The sequence below is a fragment of the Acomys minous genome (genome assembly GCF_964271855.1).
Source record: "Acomys minous genome assembly, chromosome: 17".
NCBI lineage: Eukaryota > Metazoa > Chordata > Mammalia > Rodentia > Muridae > Acomys > Acomys minous.
This window is the reverse complement of record NC_140500.1, coordinates 3,840,390-3,855,132: the sequence shown is the minus strand read 5'-3', so window position 1 is coordinate 3,855,132 and position 14,743 is coordinate 3,840,390. Positions and strand designations below refer to the sequence as shown.

The following is a 14,743-nucleotide window of genomic DNA, read 5'->3' as shown; positions in this document are numbered from 1 at the left end:
AAAAGGGAATCCATGTCTGTCATCAGAAAGGGGTTAATGGACGCATCTCCCAAGCAGTGTTTAACAGACACCCAACTCTTCCCACTTCTCCTAAATAACTAAACAACACCGTAACTCAAGAGAGCTTTGGGAGGAGCTGCGGATCAGCCTGCCCTGGGGCTTCCTGGCTCCTTCTGACCTTGTCTGTTACTCAACCTGTCATGTCTTGACAGAGGGTTGACACATAGGAGGGGCGGGTATGGCGGGGTTTGCTCATAACCCCAGCGTTTGGGAGGCGAAAGCAGGAGGATCAGTGGCTGAAGGCTAGCCTTGGCTACATAGTGAGTCTGAGGCCAGCCTGGGCTACACGAAACCCCTTCTCAAATGGAACAACGAAAAGGCTGAAGACACTGGAGTTCGGGGCTGGAGAGGTGGCTCAGCAGCTGAGGGCACGTGCGGCTCTTGCAGAGGCCCCAGTTCAGTTCCCGGCAATCGCCGGTAACCCCAGATCCAAGGATATGGCACCCTCTTTTGGCTTCTGCAGGCCCTATACGCATGTGCACAAGCCCACAGTAAGCATGTACGTATTACGTAATTAAAAATTAGAGTTAAAAATTTAAAGCTAAAATATCAGAGCCAAAGGGATGAGACATGTAAGCGCAAAATTCATGTACCTTCTAGATCTCCACCAAACCTATGCCTGAGCTGCTGCTGACTAAGAGATTGAGTCCCTCCTGACGTCATCTTATTTTCCTCATCTGGAGGTGACTATTCTGCAGTGGGAGAGGCAGAGCGGTGTTTCCCCGCCGTGAACTGTAGATGTCTGCACCGCCATTGCCCCTTTGTGCCCACAAGCTCACCGAACCGTTTACATTCAGCCTTGTGATCAACTGCTTCTAAAATGTGAAGTATAGTGTCACCGGGAATTATTTTAAGTTGTTTTTTTTTTAAATACTTGTAACAACACACAGACTGTGGAGGCCCAGTTTGTTATTCAGTTAACTTTGAATTAATCTGAGCTTGGTATTCAATTAAATTTTCCATGGATAAAATTAATGCTTTTCAAATATCTCAAATAAAAATTTTGAATATTCCTCATATATATATATTAGATGCCCAGTTTTTCTGCTGAGTTAAATGTGGTAAAATTCTAAAGAGCAACAGTGTCTTAGGAAACTAAACCTGCATGACATCATCTTATGCTCAAAGGGGCCTTTGACCAGCTCCACTCACTCTGGGGAAGCTGACAGGTGAGGTATGGACAGGCAACACAAGCCCGCCCAGTTGGGAAAGTCTCCAGAAAACAACAAAGAGCTTCCCAATCCCTCCTCAATTTTTGAAATTTAGGCATATTTTATATGGATGAGTATTTAGCTCACATAAATGTCTGTGGACCCTGTGCGCACGTGATCCCTGTCGGGAGTTATGGATGGCTGCTGGCTGTCGAGCGGGTGCCGGGAACCGAGCCCAGGGCCTCTGCAAGAGCAAGTGCTCTTTACTTCCAGGCCGTCTCCCTAGTCTCATTGAATGATTTAAAAGTTTAAAGTTAAAAATAATATTTCAAACTCAGAGTTTCCAAACAACTGGAGAGTTGTGCTACAAGCAGAGAGGCCCGCATAGTGACACCTTTGACTGAAATATCAGGGCGCTCTCTGATTACAGGTGTTTTCAAATTGGTTGATTACTGGGTTTGGAGGCAGAAAGAAAAGGAAGAAGGAAGAATGACTCCCAGGAAAACACTAAGTAACACTTGAGAGGTGCAGGCAAGATCAGCTGCTCAGAGTCATCTATGGATTCATGAATACATGACACGGGAGTCTGAGGACGGGCTGAGCTGTGAGACCCTGGCCAAACACACACAGGAGTCACACATGGGGGAGGGGATGGGAAGGGAGAAGGGCAGGGGAGGGTGGGAGGAGAGGGGAGGGGGAGGGAATAAGGGGAGAGGAGAGAAGGGGAAGGAGGGGAGGGGAGGGCAATGAGGGGAGAGGAGGGCAGGGGATGGAGAGGAGGAGAGGGGAAAGGAAGGGTGGGAGGTGGGAGAAGGGAGAAGAAGGAGGGGAGAGGAGGGGGGACGGGTATCTGACCACAGGACACTGGATGAGGGGACACTGATGCAGATGTTGCCCACCCCACGCACTGAGAGTTGAAGGCAAGGAGTCCATGGAGGGCCTCACCCCTGCAGCCACCCGCAGCACAACAGTGCATCTGCAGCCTTGCAGCTCACACGCACTAAGCAGCAGGCTCAGCGGCAGCCACAGGCCAGCTAGCTAACCGGGGCTTTCTATGTCCACTGAGCTGCAGATCACGTGACTCCAGCGGCAGCAAGGGCCGACTCTTCAAGGACATTAAACTAACAAGAAATTCAGGTAATTATTTACATAAATGGGGCCATGCGCCCCTTGCTGCCACCTCCTGTGTCTCCCACTCACTTCTGATCTTCTTCTGCCATTTCATCTCGTTGTAGAGGTCTTCCGTTTGCTGGAAGAAGTCGTTCACCTTGCTTCCTTGCTCGTCCCTCTCCGTTGTGTTGAACACTCGGTACTTGGACTCCCGAGTGAGGAACTCGCAGATGTTGGGGACAGGGAATACAATCTGCTCCATAGTCCTGTCATGCCGCACAATCTGCAAATGATCGGCATTTGTTTTCAGCCATTTGCACACCTCAGCCTCAGACTTGATCACTGACTTCCTTTTCCTTAATAGGTTTTGTTCTTGGACAATTTCGTGCATGTATGTAATACATTTGGTTACTGCCCCCTCCCCTGGTTAGTCCTCGCCCGCCCCCGACGCCCGCTGCTTCCTTACAACTCTTGGTCCAGCTTTCATTACTCTGTGGTTTCGGTCTTTCCGCCCCACCCGCTCACACACAGATTTTAAGTGGAGCCCTGTGTGCGACTCCCCTGGTGGGCTCGCTGGTGGGCATACAGCTGAACCCTGCGCTGCCCTAGGTTTTGGTCTTAGGATACGTGCCCCAGTCAGCTCTAATTGTCAATTTGACCCAGCCCAGAGTCACCTCCCTGACTGGCCTGTGGGCATCAAGCCCACCATGCCCACAGCATCCCCGGGCGTGTGGACCTGGAGTGATGTAACTGTGACGTAAGGCAAGGAAGTCCTTCCCTCCCACGCTGCTCTCAGCAGGAGTGCTGTGTCACAGCAACAGACATGAAACTTGAACAATGAGTCCATGAATGAGATTTTATGCACCCAGTTATTTAAAAATTGAACCAGCTAGGTGACCTTTGACCTAGCGCTTAAGAATTTTTGCCCAGCTCTTCCTTCTGGTTAACAAGTGACATAGTTAGTATTGTGCCTTGACTTGAGTTTTCTGCATAGAGAGGTGATTATTACTATTATTATTATTATTATTATTATTATTATTATTATTATTATTATTATTATTATTATTATAGTGTTCTCCTACCCACAGTTTTGTGTTTTGAATGAGAATGTCCCTCATGGGCTCATGTACTTGAACAATTTGGTCTCCAGTTGGTGGCAGAGCTTGGTGCAGCCATGCTGGAGGCTGTACACCTCTGGCTTGCTCATTTCCCCACCCTCCTGCATATGGATAAAACATGACTGGCCAGCTTCACAGTTCTGCTACCAGGCCCTGCAGTCCCTGCCACACAGCCTCTCCTTCTGGAACCTTAAACCGCAAACTCTTCCTTCTCTAAGTTGGGTCTGATCCTGGATCTGGAGTTCCTGGCAGGTGCTGGGACTGAGCACAGGCCTCTGGGATCACAGCCAGCGCTCATAACTACCAGGCCGCCTCTCCAGCCCCTTTATGTGCCAACTTCAAAAAAATAATTAAAATATCAATTATATAAACTTCTTACACATATTTGGTATGGTAGGCAACCACATGAAAAGAATTTTAAAAGCTTTAACTTGATCCAACAGTGTCAAGTATTTTTTTTTAAATTCTTAGGGCTTACTAAAGAAATAAAGCTGTGATTAGATAAGCCAAAATATTCAGTCCTTGCATAAAATGACATGTTTAATTTGAGCTGTCACATTTTACAAAGGGCAATGACAAACCAGAGAAACTGCTGAAGGAAATGCATTAACCAAAGGAAGCCAAATATGGTTACTTTTCCCCCAAATTATTCAACAAATGCTTATTCCATCATTAGCTGAGGAGCACTGTGGAACTGAAAGTGAAAAACCAATAGGCTCCCCAGTACGGAACGGACTGAACCAAACAGCATGGTGGTTCTTTGCCTGTCAGAGCCGGAGGCAGTGGAGACAGCTTAGTGGTCAAAGCCCTGGCCATGAAAGGTAAATATGAGGTCAGAGTTCAGATCCCCAGGAACCCACATACTAGGTGGGTGTGTCAGCCTCCCTGCAACCCCAACCTTGGAAGGCAACACTAGGGCACCCTCAAAGCAAGCTGGTTAGCAAGCCTGGCCATGTTAGCAGGCTCTGGGGTCAGCTGAAAAACCCTGCCTCAGTGGGAAGGCGGGAGAGTAGTGGAGGATGATGCCTGGTACCAACCTTGGGCCTCCTGGTGCACATGAACATGAACATGCACACGCAGAGCATGTGCACCCCACCCCCACCCCCACACACGTTAGCACTAAGCTCCCATCCTGAGGGGAGCACCACTGGGAATGGTGGAAAACTATGATTATCTAGTGTGAGTCACAGATATGTCAGCTCTTCCCAATGATCAGCTGCTTACAATTGCATATGCTTTCTTTTGGAAAAGTGAGGCTCGCGGGAGGAGCTGAAAGTGAGCTTCGGATCATGGGGACTCCTTCTGGGATGGAGATGTGGCCTAAGCACCTTCCCACTTCCTGGGGCTACCAAACTGATCACTGCAGCTACTGTTCTCGGTAACACTCATCGTTGCCATCGGTTTTGTGGGGCAAAGCTGACACGGAGCTGTGGCACTGCTGTTGGTCCCCACATGCTCAGGGCGCCCACTTTTGACATGAAGTGATAATGCTTAATAATGCCTAAAGACTTGGCAGAAACAAACAATAGCACATGGAAATTGTCCACCACAGAGCAACGGTGCCTATGACATGCTCTGCTGGAAACTGAAAAACCGGCTACCAGAATGGACGGATGCGTGGTGGTGACCCGGGAATGACAGGCATCTGCTGCTCCGCTCCCCTCTGCCCCATTAGCTCTGTCAGGAAGCATCACAGTGATAGATACTGCAGCTAGAGGCAACAGCCAGATGCTCCGGGGCGCACCTCCTCATCTGTCAGCCGACAGTAGGCAGTGTCCAGTTTACAAGGCAGGGAGAGGGCAGCTGCCAGTCAATGAAGGTGTACGCAGCTAATTGTTCTGAGTGTGAGATTCTAATGTGAACATTTCATTAGTGCCACCCTTGCTTTCTACACCTTCACGTACTTTTATTTGCTTTTTTTCAAAGCAAGGTCTCACTATGTAGCTCTGGTTGGCCTGGAACTTACAGAGAGATCTACCTGCCTCTGTCTTCTAAGTGCTGGGGGTAAGACATGCCTGGCTTCAAATACTCTGTTAAGTCACAGATCGCTATCATAAGAAGCCACCACAGCTTTTAAGAGACAGACTTTCTAATAATTATCTTGTCTCTAAAATACCACAGCTCTCTCCATTTCAGAAACTTGGGTGTAGTTCTGGGGAGAGAAGAGACTGCGAGATGGGCAGACTCGGTTCCTACGCGTGGCCCGCGGGCATCAGCCTGGGCGGCAGACCTTTCTGTACAAATCATCCAGAACTATTTCATAGCACTGAGAAAAGCCATGGAGATTTCCCCAGACACAAGGCAAGCGCACTCTCTCACTGCTGGGCCCTTTCTGGGAGCCACAGGCCGGTACCTCGATCTGCGCGGTGTGGTTGGCGTAATACTTCAAGGCTTCGTCCCCTTCCTCGGGGTCGGACCCAGGCTTGAGCATCTGCTGCAGTAGCTTGTTGTGGCGGGCCAACTGCAGAGAAGAGAACAAAGGGTTAACGTCTCTCCGACCTTCTTGTGGGCTGAGAGTCTGGAGTTATTCTGTCCACGTATGCGTGTGTCCTTCACGGTCCCGGGCTGACAGTAACTAGCCACGTTCAAGGAAGGTATGCCCGCACACTATAAACACAAACAGCCGATGTGTAGGCAACCAGAACTATCATTTGTTGGCTAATCCCTGTCATCAGTGAACGCATGGCCATGCCAAGGGGGGGAAATACTGACTGTGGCATCTAGGAAGATGAAAGTCCTCGAATTACGTCTAAACTACACATCATGCAAATCAATGTGGCCACCAGGGCAGCAGGGCAGCAGAGCAGTGTACAGTAGAAACAGCACAAATGTTCTAGCTACAGACATTTAAACAGGGCTCTGTACCCCAGAAGGCTTTCTCTTCCCGCATGTGATCCTCACCTACAACTGCAGTTTTTATTAACCTACACTTTTGCACACTGTCAGGTCAAAATTAGCCCTTTCTGGGTATAGATTTCAATTTCACTGTATTTGAAATTAAGCACTTAAAATTGAGCACCGATAATCTCATCACAAATATCTTCTTTTTATGTGTATGTGTGCATGTGTGTAGAAGTCAAAGGTCAACGTCAAATGTACCTTTATCGCTCTCTATCTCATTTTTGAAAATGGGGACTCTCAGTATAGAGCTTGCCAATTTAGCAAGGCTGGCTGCCCAGCAAACCCTGGGGATTCCGCTGTGTCCACCTGAGCACCAGGACTGCAGAGGTGTGCTGTGGCGCCTCACTTCTATGTGGGTCCTGGGTCTCTGAACGCAGCCCCTCGTGCTGAGCCACCTCCCGCCCCATCCAGGCAGTAGTCCTGTTCTCTCTCATTTGCACACTGGAGACACTTGTTGGGTATTTCCCTTTGGATGTCTTCTTCATACCTGAGGAGCAACTCCTGGAACCTTGTAATGTCCTTAACCTTTCAAATGCAAACGTTCTATTTGTGCCCTGTGCTCCCTGAGGGCTTCTGGGGACCATCACTGTGTCACATAAGCCCACGACTGGAGGTGCCTGTCTCACTCTGCCAGGAACAAGATCTCATTAGCTCCTACTCGGGAATCCTGGGCTAGACACTCTCAGCACTTACATTTTATGAACGAGGAAAATGAGGGACAGGGAGTGTGGCCTCGCCTATAATCACATAGCTGGAACCTGGCAAAGCCAGTCAGCATTGATTTCAGATGGTAGCTTCAGAATTAGTATTTTGTTGGCGTTACAGGGCTGTAAACACATCACTTAGTTATCCACAGTCTTAATATAAATGGGGCCATAAAGAATCAGTACAAATTCAAGCAATAATCTGGACCTATAAAACCAAGTCAACATCCTGCAAAGTAATAATATGAACAATTAAATATTCATTCCACTGACTCCAGAACAAATCATTTTGAAATGATTATTTTAGAATTGCCTTTCAGTGTCATTTATGGACCATGCAGGGGGGGGGGAAATGATGTCTTGTTTTACTTACATTTTACATTCAACTAAATGTGAATTATATAGTTTTCATTTACCGTCCAGAGTCATGAAACTTGCTACAACATGTAGCTGTTCCTCAAAGTCTAAATGAATTTAAAAAGGAAACTGATGTAATCACTTGACCATATCAACAACTGGCAAAAAGTGGCCGGCTTTAGGGGTGAGGTGGATGTGGCTTACAAAGTGGGTTCAGGAATGGGTGAAAGAACAGGGAAGGACAGGTGCTGTGTTTCACACCCGAGGCAGCCTGCAGCTGGGTGCTTCACACCCGAGGCAGCCTGCAGCTGGGTGCTGGTGGCTGAAGCCTCTCCTAGAAGCAGCGGGAGCCTGGTAGAGCCTTTGGCAGGAAGCTGGGTCACTGGGTGTGTGCCCTGAGAGAGTATACTGACCTCCTGGCCTCCCCTTTCTTCCTCTTTTCTGCTCCCTAAATGACATGACGGATAGTCTGCTCTGCCACAATCTCCCTAACCCGCCAGAAGCCATGACGTTGTGCAATGAAGCCACGGGCGAGAAAATCTGAAACTGAGTCAAAATGAGCATTTCCTCCTCATAAGTTGTTTGCCTCAGCTGTTTTGTCACAGTGTTGAAAATCTGCTTAATGTAAGTGCAAAAGCATTGAGTGGAGCAAGTGAACAATTGTTACAGTGAAATGTAGAGAGGGATACATGAGGGAGGAAACAGACACCTCGCGCTTAGAGAGCCCGCGGTTAGAGTAACACCATAATGGAAACCAAGGAACGGGTTGTCACACTAGTTTGTCAAAGCTCTGGGCAGAGTTGGGCCTAGATCAACCACCTAGGAGCACGGATGCAAAATGAAGTCACCAGAGGCCCGTGCCTTGGAAGAGGCCCCTGCCCTGGGCACCAACATAGGGAAGTTCCAGGTCACCAAGCTGAGTGGAGTGGGCTGAACTTCCAGCAGGCCAAGCTCTCACGGAGGCTGCACCACTTGGCATGAACAATGAAGTTCTCTCAGCTTCAGTGCTTACCGGAAGTGAGGCTGAAGTAAGGGCGCGTCAACTAATCCGTTATTTGTCCTTTGTACCCTTCAGCCCTTTCCTCTGAGTCAAACCCCTCTCTTCCTTTTCTCAGCTCTCTGGAAACCTCCACCCGTCATATTCTGTTTCCAGAGCTCGGCTCCCAGCACCCGCGGGGAAGCACTCTGTCCCGTGACTCTAGACCTAGGGCATCCACACTCTCCTGGCCACGGCAGGCACTGCACGGCTGAGCAGGCGGATAGATGTGCACCCACACACTTACAACTTTGAGTAAAACATATAAATGGAACACTAAAAATATATGTATGTATACTCACAGCACGCACACCACCAACAGAGTCTTGAGGAACATTGTATGTTTTTAAAATCAGAAGTTGGGGGACGAAGACAGAGCAGAAAGCTCCTAAGTCTCGTAGCAGTGAATACAGCATGACAATGTTGGTTTCACATTCATCTTCCTATCATTAGGATTTTAATTTTCATTTAATTTGACCCCAAGTAAGGATTGAACAAAAAGAAAGCCAGAAATTGTACCAGAATGCTGCTCTCATGGAAATTACACCCCAGTACCTCTAATTTGTTAGAGGTTTTTTTTTTCCAGTGTGTGTTCAACTATTATTGATTGATAAAACTGTGTGGCACAGAAGTTGGCATTCCCCAGATCAAAGAGTGAACTGAAGCCTGAAGTCATAGGATTGCCCTCGTGACAAGGCTTTCACACCAAGAGCAGAGAAGACGGCCGAGCTTACGGAAACCTCCTCCTCTGTACGATATAGAAGCCCTTTGTCTTCAGAACACGTGTTCTTCCTCTGGCCATGGGATGCCACTATCAGCAAAACCCAGAGAGAAACAGGACGCCCACCATCCTCCTGAGCAAGCTGCCTGCCAGCCGGGAACCTGGGAGCTAAGGCAGCAGTTAATTGTGGGTCTCATGAGTCGAGACGGAGCACAAGTGAGAGGATTCACACTGGATGTGGCAGTAGGAAAAGAATCATGAAAGAAGTGTATGTGACGGGGTCCAAAGAATGGCTCAGCTGTCCGCAGGAGGGCAGGGGTCAGCGGAGGGTACAAGGCTGTGACTCTGTGGGTCTTTCAGGAATATCACACTTTTGTTGAACCCATAATTTAGGACTAAATATGGAAGATCAAAAAAAATCCTATTCATATCTTCCCTCAAGAAGGAATATGGCCGAGTTTCCCAAAGGGAGGGGTGAGAGCATCAGAGGTGGGTGAGGGAAAGGAGAGAGGGGCAGGAAGACAAACAGAAGCAGGCGAAGGAAGCCCCACATCTCACCAACAGCTCAAGTGGGTGTCAGGAAAAAAGGTCATCTTCCTTTTACAAAGCTCTTTTTCTTCTTCCCCAGCCACCCCCATGACGACAGCTCAGAACTGTCATCCATGCTGTCTAGAGTGTCTGGACCAGAAAGAGAGAGAGACAGCGTCTTCTCTTACATCCGAAGGCCTTTTACATACACAGGAGCTGAGAACCTGCAGATAAAGCTCTGGAGAAAGCAGGGTTAGCCAGAAGGTTGGTCATAGCAGGAAAGAAGATGAGAGTGACACTTCTGAGAAACGGGATTTGACAAACCAGGACTCGGCATCAAGAGACAGTCGCGGAGGAAGCACAGACCTCCAGGACAAAAGAATAAAAGGCCAGGGCTCCAAACTAATGCACGGCATCTCAGGAAGTCTTCTTACAACACACGTGCCCACAGACACAAACACACACACACACACACACACACACACACACACACACACCACACCACACATGCATGTACACACACACACCACCACACACATACATGTACACACACACATCACACCACACACACATGCATGTACACACACACATACACACACGTATGTGTGCACCACACTCCTACAGTGAAATGAGAGACCTTTCCCTTTGAGTTTGGGTTGGCAAGAAGCTAGTGCTGAGGTAACCAAGGAAACCACAGGTGCATCTTGGTGGCCCTCTCCAGAAGGTAGGAAATGGCGTGTGGTCAAACATCCTCGAAGCTGCAAGCTGCTACAGCTCTATCAGAGACTGAAGCGCCAGGGCACTTTCCCAAATGCCATACGTGTGCACAAGCCAAGGACTACATTTGACTGCAGTGTCACCTGTACTGTGGTTTTACACCCATAGGCCTTCTCAAGAGGATTGTGGGAAGAAACACCCTAAAAGGGAGGTCCAGTCCACCCATGATTCCGCAAGGGAAACAGGCCAGTTATCACCATGAATATTCATGCACCTCATAAATATGCATAAAGCTTCTTAATGTGTACAGCCCAGAGCCAGGGAGTTGCTCCTAGTCAGCCCTCCCCAACCCGGCCACCTTCGCTTTGTTAAATAAGCTTCTGCTTAAAATGTCTGTGTCTCTTCATCGAGTCAATCTCTCATGACACAAGAATCTTGAGGAAACATTTACCTGGTAATGGGTTCCCTAACCACAGCAGGATTGGAGGGGGGACCCCAAAATGCCGACATCTACAGCATAGTTTCTCCCCACTATTAGGGTTAACTATACTTCACTCAGCTTCTTTCCTCTACTCAGATAGGACCTAGTTTAGGCTAGCCTGGAGCTCACGGTACAGCACAGCCTGGCCTGGAACTCACGGTACAGCACAGCCTGGCCTAGAACTCACCATACAGCACAGCCTGGCCTAGAACTCACCATACAGCACAGCCTGGCCTAGAACTCACCATACAGCACAGCCTGGCCTAGAACTCACCATACAGCACAGCCTGGCCTAGAACTCACCATACAGCACAGCCTGGCCTAGAACTCACCATACAGCACAGCCTGGCCTGGAACTCACTGTATAGCACGGCCTGGCCTGGAACTCACTGTATAGCACGGCCTGGCCTGGAACTCACCGTACAGCACAGCCTGGCCTGGAACTCACCGTACAGCACAGCCTGGCCTGGAACTCACCGTACAGCACAGCCTGGCCTGGAACTCATGGTACAGCACAGCCTGGCCTGGAACTCACGGTACAGCACAGCCTGGCCTGGAACTCACGGTACAGCACAGCCTGGCCTGGAACTCACGGTACAGCACAGCCTGGCCTGGAACTCACCGTATAGCACGGCCTGGCCTGGAACTTGAGGCAACCCTGTCTCTTGCTTCCAGAGTGTTGGGATTATAGGCATGGGTTACCAGGATTGGCTACTCTACAGTCTCTTTACCAAGAATTTTAAAAACATGATTTTTTTTATGTATGCAATATTTAAATAAATCTACTATGGTTCTTAGAGATCTCTTAATTATTTCCATAACAGTAGTCGGCAAACTAAGACAATGTGGAAAGGTACTGAGGAATTGAGTAGAGTTAATTATTAAAATCGAAAGCTCTGGGTTTTCTGACATTCTACACTCTTATTATTAGAGGCTGTCTTAAATTACAATAAAGTCAATTTTAGAAAAACCTTTTAATGATAAAAGGAAATGGCTTAAGAAGCAAGATAGACACCAACACACACACACACACACAGAGAGAGAGAGAGGGGGGAGGGGGTGGAGAGACAGAGAGAGTGTATATATGACCCAACAGGATAAAACTCTTTAAATTGTTTTTAGGAAGCCATCCTGTTATGTGGGGAAGCATCAGAGTTGTCCTGACGGGGACAGCTGCTCACACCTCCTAGGAGAACCTGCCTGCTGGAGGCAGGAGCATCAAGGTGGACGGAAATGGAGACCCCAGCCCCCCCCTTGTGACTCAGAACCTCAGCGAGGCTCCATCATGTGACCTAACCTAAACCACCTTTGCCAAATTCTGTCCCGACAGCAGACATCATCACCAGAAATAATTTTGATTCTTCGCCAAAAGCCCACATTTTTAAAGACCAAAATTAATTTTCCTTTTTGTAAGGAAGTTTTCTTTTAAAACACAGTAGAAGATGTAATCACATAAAGATCATTTCTTACGGACAGACTGAACATATTTTCGAATGGGAGTTGGAACTGGGGTCAGACACACATGACGTAGTTCAGGGAACACTTGACACCACGTCCTCCTCCACACTCTAAGCTCACTGTGCTCTTTGTAGCTAAAATTACTCCAATATCATTGACATAATAATTATCTTATAAAAGAGTTTCTAGACTATCTGTAACATACAGTAGATATGGATTAAATAATAATATTGGTTTTTATGTTTTGAAAAGAAGGAAATTATCTCCTAGCAACAAATATTTCTCTACAATTTCCTATGATACATTTATTCTCGTCCCCTCCTTCCTTCCTTCCTTCCTTCCTTCCTTCCTTCCTTCCTTCCTTCCTCCCTTTCTCTCTCCCTCCCTCCTTTCCTTCCTTCTTCCCTTCCTTCCTTTCTAAACAAGTCACATCAGTTTCCTTACTTCAAACCCTCAGAAGCCATTTACTCAAAATTTTAAAAAAATTCTGTCAGTTTAATGATAAATTCTTAACATCTTGAAATTTTCATCTAATGATGTTTAATGGTTTGGGCGTCAGTACAATAACTGTTGTCTGAATGACCGAAACTACGTGAAAAATGGGACATTCTTATCTAAATTCAGTATCCTTCAGAAACATCCTGAAGTGGTCCTATGGAAACACTTAAGACATTTTAGGATGAGAAGGCAAGAAAGAAAACTAATTCTGCATCCTAAGTGGATTTATCCCAAACATAGGCACCATTAACTTGGCGGTTCCTCGTGGGGCACCGCCAGAGTCCCTGCTCTTGTTCTGAGGAGTTTATGAAAGAGACCTCCTCCTTGTGTGTTCTGATGTAACCGAAGAGCGGTGGCCAGTGTAACTTCTGGGTCCCCTCCTTCTACACAGGAAGTGATGTGTTTTCTTCAGAACTAGACACGAGAGGCCACCATGCATGAGCTGCTCCTGCAATCCTCCAGAAAGAAGCGTGTGAGATGCTCCTAGCCACCGTTCCTCTCCTCCCGCAGGGCTCTGCAAACACGGCTTGGGAAATGCCGGCAGAGTGTTCCTCACCATCATCCAGATGTCGGCACAGGGATGTGAAGTCTCATTTTAAGCTAGCAGCCCCCCCCCCCCACATACCCACCACCACCAAGAACACAAGTTCCAGAACGACTGCGGTTTTGCTTTACTTGCTGGTATACCCCCCATATCCAAACGTGTGTTCAGCAGACACTGGATGCTTAGCATTTCCTGGATGGTTGGACGATGGTGACAGGTGACTACACAGCATAATGACTTTTTGTTTCAGTATTTGCCAAGCCGACTTTAAGATGTACCTCCTCACAATGGTAAAGAAGCCAGGAAAGATGGGTGTAGCCTTCTCTTGGCAAAAGCATTCTGATTCTTTCTCTGATTCTAGTCATTTCTGAGTTTTCTTCAGGGCAAGGAATCAAAAGGGGGAAAAGCCACCTTTGGGAGGAGTGGCCGAGATCTGGACCTATCACAGCAACACTTCTGCTTGGCTGAGGAAACCAGGAACTGCTGGGTAAGCGGGTTCACCCACGCTGAGCCACTATTTCTGGTCCCAAAGACCTTTCATGACAACACGTCCAAGTTGCTTGACCTTTTTAAGGTCGACTGCCTTGCAGTGACTCTGACAAACACTGGAGGCTTGCAGCTCCTGGTGCCTGCTCCCTGGGTGCCTGGGAAACTCCCTTGCCTAGCCAAGAACCTGGATTATCCTCCAGCTCTGTCTACAGCAGCGCTCCTCTTAGAGGAGTGAGTGAGCTGCTCACGGTCCTGAAAAAGCCACTGCAAACTGTGTTAATTAAAGACTGAAAATTATAGCGGTGAGTCCCACAGCAGTCCACAAAGCCACTGGCGGGCTCAGAAACGCAAGGTGAAGTGCACAAATTAGCCAAATGTAAAATCAGGGGTGGGGCCTGAGGAGCAGAGAGAGAAAGGTTCCTTCTACGAATATGTCTAGCTGTCCATTTCTGAGCTACGCCAGGTGAGAGCTATCCCACCACCACTGTCACAGTGACTGGAAAGGTCAGAGTGTGTCCCATGGAGCGATCAGTAAAGGATGGAGATTGCTGCTTAAATCTCTGCATTTCAAAAAGCCCCGCCAAGCAAAGCAGCAAGCCGGGGCAAGGTGAACCTCAGCTCTAAGGAAGAACTCAGGACAGTGGGACAGAGCAGGAAAGAAGCCACGGAGTCAACAGAGGCGTTCACTCAAGTCACTTGTCACTTGGAGGTGTCTGATCATTCATTCAGAAGGTGAGTGTTCCAGCTTGCAAACAAGAGCAGGGAGAGTAGTTGGAAAGGGAAGGGGAGAAAGGGAAAATGTAGACAAACTCATTCAGAAAAATGTATTCATCCTTCTTAAAAAAGATGACACTGAACCACATAGATACT

At 47.9% G+C, this 14,743-nt stretch overlaps 1 protein-coding gene and 1 long non-coding RNA gene across 3 annotated transcripts in view; one reads left to right on the top strand and one right to left on the bottom strand.

The window, feature by feature from the left end:
• Window positions 1-14,743, bottom strand: part of ITPR2 (inositol 1,4,5-trisphosphate receptor type 2) — a 409,555-nt gene that overhangs the window by 91,932 nt on the left and 302,880 nt on the right. For both annotated transcript variants that reach the window (XM_084764875.1, XM_084764876.1), the window contains exons 46-47: window positions 5,793-5,900; window positions 2,412-2,604 (exon numbers count right to left, since the gene is read on the bottom strand). In XM_084764875.1, coding sequence (XP_084621001.1) covers window positions 2,412-2,604; window positions 5,793-5,900 — 301 coding nt within the window. The remainder of the gene's footprint in view (window positions 1-2,411; window positions 2,605-5,792; window positions 5,901-14,743) is intronic.
• LOC311587737 overlaps window positions 1-14,743 on the top strand; it is a 269,462-nt gene that overhangs the window by 237,630 nt on the left and 17,089 nt on the right. The gene's annotated exons all lie outside the window — the stretch shown is intronic.